At 37.9% G+C, this 6,283-nt stretch overlaps 1 protein-coding gene across 1 annotated transcript; it reads right to left on the bottom strand.

Annotated features, from left to right (window-relative positions):
- LOC109842277 lies at positions 3,968-4,914 on the bottom strand. Its single transcript, XM_020411175.1, has 2 exons — positions 4,827-4,914; positions 3,968-4,599 (listed from the first exon to the last, which is right to left on the bottom strand). The coding sequence occupies exons 1-2, from the start codon at positions 4,912-4,914 to the stop codon at positions 3,968-3,970; spliced, it is 720 nt and encodes a 239-aa protein (XP_020266764.1).

Here is a 6,283-nt window from a genome sequence, read left to right as displayed (position 1 = left end):
CAGTATAGAAAAAAGTACACCTAGATTTATAATGTTCGACAAACTTGTCTACGTTCTTGGGAGCCACACAATTAATTTTTTATTAATCAACAAGAAATTATAATACAAGAGCAACTCTCAAACTTGAGATCCCTTAACAAATAAAAGTTTGTTACTGTAGCTATATTAATAACCCTCTTCTTTAAATCCCCTTTCAATTCTCTCTTTAATTTCTCTTAAAATCTCCCCTCAAATTCACTGTTGAGAGATCTGCGAGCTTGTCTGTGAGCGCTCGAGCTCACCTGCGCCTCAACCTCGCCTGAATCATGCCCACGCTCGACCTCGCCTGAAGCACGAGCGCTCGAGCTCGCTTGGATCTCGCCCGCTGCTCGCCTGCAGAGTCCCAAGCTCGCCTTCGGATCTCGCCCTCGCCTGCGCCATGCTCGAGCTCGTCTTACTCAAGCCTCGAGCTTGCCTGACAGAGCTCAACTCGAGCTCGTCGCCTACAGATAGGTTTGGGATACACCCAAATCCAACAAAATATGCATAAAATATAGGGATTATTTCCTTCCAAAACGTGAAGGCAGTGCAGTTCTCTAATTAAAGAAAAAAAATATTTAGAAATATACATGAGTGAAACATCCAAACGCAGCCTTTACAGTCTTAAAATTTTGTACCCAAAATGTCAGGCTCAGCTCATGGGATACCCTTAACTTAAAGGTCACGCTCTATTGTAGGCTAGCGATGTGAAGGCCATATTTGACTCGGCCCTTCATTGAATTTGGCCCAAATATAAATGTGATCAAACCAGAATAGCAATCAGTAATTGGGCATCGTTGCCTGAAACAAAAACAAACTGCACTAGTGAAAAAACTAGGCATCGGCGACGGGGTATTGATGACGGATTTCGAATCCGTCGTCAATACAAATATTAACGACGGGAACAACCCCGTCATCAATGTTTTTCCATCGCCAATACTCATTGGCGACGGAACGCATCCGTCGCCAATACTCATTAACGACAAATTCGATCCGTCGCCAATACTCATTGGTAATGGATCGAATCCGTCGCCAATACTCATTGGCGACGGATGCATTTCGTTGCCAATACTAATGTGCTCATCGTAAAAAATTAACATTAGTGATTGATTATCTCATTGTTAAGGAGTGGCCCGCACAAAAAAAAATTAATTTTATATTAGTCCCTCAAATCTATAATATTTTAAAAGTAGTCCACCCAATTATGTAAATTGCTACATCTAGGTATGTAAATAAACCAAATAATTAACAAATAGTTCGATAATTGTTCAAATAACTATTCAGTCATATTCGATTCGGTAGTTCATTTAACACATTCAAGTTCGATAATGATTGAATTTGACCAAATGCATATTCGATTCGTTTGTTTATTAAATATTCTTTTAAAATTGATCATATGCTATTATTTGTATTATTGCATACATGATTGTCTTATTTGTGAGTTTTTTGCTTCATCTCTGATTAGTTTAGAGAAAATGATGAGAAACAAAAATCAAATAATCTTAGATATTAAATAATCTTAATCAAATAATCATTTATACTTAAGTTTTATATACCAATTTTTAGACTCAAATAATCTTAAATTTATTTTCTAATTAAATTTTGATTTAAATATATACACATCATATATATAATATAAAGGAATAATTTTTATTTATGAATTTTAACAATACTTGAAAATTAAATTCTTTAGCAGAATAAATATACTTTGATATTCGATAACTATTCGTGAGTTTTTGGCTTCGACTTTGATTAGTTTATAGAAAATGATACGAAAAGTGAAAATGATGAGAAAATGGTGAGATACCAAGGAGGATATCATTTTTAGTTATACATGTTACGAACATGTAACCTTTTTTATCATTTTAAAATTTATTTTCGTTTATTCTTTATGCTAGTAGATTTGATGACCTCCACTACTCTTGGCTTCATTTATGAATGAACTTGAGCTAGCAAACATCATTAATGAATTTGAGAGGAGCTAAATGAGATTTAATCACTAAAGAAATAGATGAAAATAGTTTGGATAAAGTTCGATTGAAGTTTTTATAAGGTTAAGAGGAGAAAGAGCCGTCAAAATTAAGATAGAGCGAAGATGATATCTGTTGGATACGAAAAAGAAGTTTTTAATGGATTTGATTTTTTTTATATTTTAACGGGTCAATTAGGTCCAAACGGATTAGATTTTTATAATTAAAAGTTATGGAAAACTAGTAATAATAGTCAGATTTAAAGGAATATTTCTTTAAATCTAATCGGTGTTAACCAAAGGACCTAATTGTAGACATTGTGATGATTGGAGGGATGTAATAGAAATTTTCATGATTTGAGTGACTAATTTTGAAATATTAAAGATTTGTTAGTGTTTTTTTATATATCTTTATGACTTTTTATTAGTTTATTTCATTTTCCCCGAACAAAAAGTAAATATTTCTTAACCACTATCTTCTAATTTGTTTTTACTTTTTAATCCTTTTTATGAGTTAAAAAATTATTTTTAAATTGCAAAAAAATAAGAAATAAGAAATTTAAATTTTATTAATCTATTAAATATTTAATTATAGCTACATAATAAATCACATATTCAATACATAGTCTAAAATTTGGTGCTCTAAATATATCCCTAAATAAAACATTACTCTTCCTCCGTTCTCTTCGTTAACCCGCTTCCCCCCAAAAATTTCCCCCAAATTCTAAAATCCCGCCCCCTCTAAAATCCCTAACCCCAATCTTTGTTCTCTCCGTTCTCTCCAGCAGACGCCCTAATCCAAAAAAACATTTCCGGCTGCATCCTTTTTCTCCTCCTCCACTCCTCTCCCTCCGGTCCTGCCCTTGCTACCTTTCTTCGCCCTCCTCTCCGACGCTGGCAGCTCTCGATCCTATCGTAGCCGTTCCGTCTGCCGGGGTGTCGTTACGTCACCTCACTCACAAGATCTTGGCCTCTGATCATCTTCATCGCTTCGACTCTCACGTGGCGGTCCTTCAGCTCCTGTACTCGTCAAACTACACCAACACCGTGGCCTCTGTCTCTAACGCCCTCGATCTCCTCCCTCTCGCTGACCCTTCAACCCCACCATGATCGTCCCCCCTCCTCATCTGTGACGATCGCCCCTTCATCATCAACAACGACTACCCACCCGCGCTCAAATCACACAGAGAAACTCTTGCAGCACCACATGGAGAAGCCACTTAGCTGGGAGACGTCGTGCTTGGGACTCCATCATCGGCATCTTCGATGGGCTAACCGTGCCCTTTGCTCTTGCCGTTGGGCTTTCGGGGGCTAACACTGCTTCGTCGCTTAGAGCAGCTCCAACCGGGCTGCATTTCTCCAAAATGCAACCCGGTTGAGCTCCAACCGGACTCCAATTTTTGGAGTCCGGCTGCAAAATCTTGAACCCGGCTGCATATTTGGAGTTTTTGCTCCAAATATGCAGCCCCCCTCCATTTCACTATTCCCCCTACAAAATAACAATAATACCCTTCTAACTAACTAATTATTTTTAGATATTCAACTTAAAATCAACATAAGTTTATTTCTACTAATTATTTTTAAATAAAAGTTTTACAGTTGGAAATGTTTTGTCGATACCTTCAAAATGAGACTAATATTGAATAATATTAATTGAAATATAAAATTTCAAGAACCAAGTAATTAAAAATGAAAAAGTCATTATTTCATTAGTAAAAAAAGTTACATCGCTTCATTTCTATGTCTTTCCCACAAATGTTCAATCAATGCATTTCGAAGTGCAAAATGAGCTTCTTTGTTTTTCAACCTCTTATGTCGAGCAAGAAACCGTTGGAATCGTTCAGTTTCTGTTATTTCCATATTTTCAGCATTTGGAATTGTTTGTGGAGTTGAAATGATAATATCTTCTTGCTCGTCGCGTTCATCTTCGACAATCATATTGTGCATTATAATACAAGCAGTCATGATATCATGCAGAGTTCATTTATCCCAAAAACGGGCTGGCCCCTTGATGATAGCAAATCGTGATTGGAGAACACCGAATGCCCGCTCAACATCTTTTCGACATGCTTCTTGCATCATTGCAAAATATTGTTTCTTTTTATCATCGGAATTAGAAATGGTTTGAACAAGTGTTGGCCATTTCGGATATATGCCATCGGCCAAATAATAACCGACATCATAATTTTTTCCTTGAATTGTGTAATGAGCAGGAGGAGCAATACCTTGTGATAGATTGTCGAACAAATTAGACGACTGCAATACATTAATATCGTTATTGGATCCTGGTAAGCCAAAGTATGCATGCCATATCCATAGATCATATGATGCTACTGCCTCAAGAATAATGGTTGGACCTCCATGACGACCTGAGTATTGTCCTGCCCATGCTGTTGGACAATTTTTCCATTGCCAATGCATACAGTCTAGACTTCCTAACATTCCTGGAAAACCTCTTTCTTTGCCCTTTTGCAATAACCTTGCAACATCGTCGACATTGGGGGTCCTCAGATATTCATCTCCATATACTTCTACAATTGCTCTGCAAAATCTCTTTAAACATACAATTGCAGTTAACTCACCGATCCTAACATATTCATCAGTACTATCTGCTGATGTTCCATACGCCACATGCGAAATGCCGATGTAACTTTTTGTAAAGTTGATAGCCCAAGTTTGCCGACACCATCCATCTTTTGTACGAAGAAGTTGTCATGCTCACGTACCGCCTCGACTATACGAAGAAATAAACTCCTGTGCATCCGGAACCTTCTACGGAATAGTTTTGAACCATATGTAGGGTTATCAGAAAAATAGTCATGGTAAAGTCGAGAATTACCTTCTTCCCTCCCGCGATTGATCACCAAATGACCAGGAACTGAGCCAATACGCTTTGGCCGCTCTGCCTCTTGAGAGAGATAAGTCATTATTTTATTATTAGAGGCATGTACGCGAACTAAGAGTTCATCTTCCTTCTCCCATTGTATCATATCTTCCTCCTAATCTTTAATGTACTAAGAAAATATTTCGTCGTCGTCAGAAGAAGAAGAAGAAGGTAGATGTGACGGTCCGGCTTCATAGTTCATTGATGAAGAAGTTTTTTAAAGAAATAATCATATAAGTTGTGAGTTATTTAGAGATGGATGTAATGTCATTATATAATATGACTCCCCGCATTGGATTCTTTTCAGCATTGGCTTCTCATCCCCCCACATTGGATTCCTTTCGTGTTGGAGACTCCCCACATTGGATTCTTTTCAGCATTGGCTTCTCACCCCCATATTGGATTCCTTTTGTGTTGGAGACTCCCCACATTGGATTCTCTTGGTGTTGGAGACTCCCCGCATTGGATTCCTTTCTTATTGGAGACTCCCTACATTGGATTCCTGGTGTTGGAGACAACCCACATTTGATTTTTTTCGTGTTGGAGACTCTCCACATTGGATTCTTTTCAGCATTGGCTTCTCACCCCCACATTGGATTCCTTTTGTGTTGGAAACTCCCCACATTCTATTCTCCTGGTGTTGGAGACTCCCCGCATTGGATTCCTTTCTTGTTGGAGACTCCCTACATTGGATTCCTGGTGTTGGAGACAACCCACATTTGATTCCTTTCGTGTTGGAGACTCCCCGCATTGGATTCTTTTCAGCATTGGCTTTTCCCACATTGGATTCCTAGTGTTGGAGACCCCCCACATTGGATTCCTTTCGTGTTGGAGACTCCCCACATTGGATTCTTTTCAGCATTGGCTTCTCACCCCCGCATTAGATTCCTTTTGTGTTGGAGACTTCCCACATTGGATTCTCCTGGTGTTGGAGACTCTCTATATCTGATTCCTATATAATACTTGCACAATTTTCATATCTCCACCACAACTCTTCTTATTCTATATTCATAACTCTTTACATTCCTCCTTAGATTATGGCATCTAGTCGTGGAAAATCTTTTTTACAAGAAGAAGACCAAATTTTATGCGCCACGTGGCTCGAAATATCTCAAGATCCAGTCATGGGTTCTAATCAAAAGAAGGACAAGCTGTGGGAACGAATTTCTGCTTTATTTCATGAAAAGCAATTTCAATATTTGTAATGCTCAAAGGGACTCCGAAGTCTCTTCTCATCCCGAATGCAATAACTTCATGCAAGCCATCAGTAAATCTGAGGATTGTATTCGACAAGTCGAGCCGCTATAAATCCAAGCGGGTGCTTCTGAGTTGACATTGTAAGTATTTGAAATAACATAAATCTGATTATCATCTACTACATGTATAATAAATGTTTCTTCTCTCTCTCTCCT

This window comes from Asparagus officinalis, chromosome 5 (assembly GCF_001876935.1).
Source record: "Asparagus officinalis chromosome 5, Aspof.V1, whole genome shotgun sequence".
In the NCBI taxonomy this organism is placed as follows: Eukaryota; Viridiplantae; Streptophyta; class Magnoliopsida; order Asparagales; family Asparagaceae; genus Asparagus; species Asparagus officinalis.
This window is presented reverse-complemented; position numbering and strand designations above follow the sequence as displayed.

Excerpts from the sequence above, each read along its gene's own strand:
- LOC109842277 (XM_020411175.1), bottom strand. The coding sequence starts at position 4,914 with ATGACTTATCTCTCTCAAGAGGCAGAGCGGCCAAAGCGTATTGGCTCA. Across the intron at positions 4,600-4,826 it reads CAATCGCGGGAGGGAAGAAG|CAGATAGTACTGATGAATAT; the intron begins GTAATTCTCGAC and ends ATGGAACATCAG.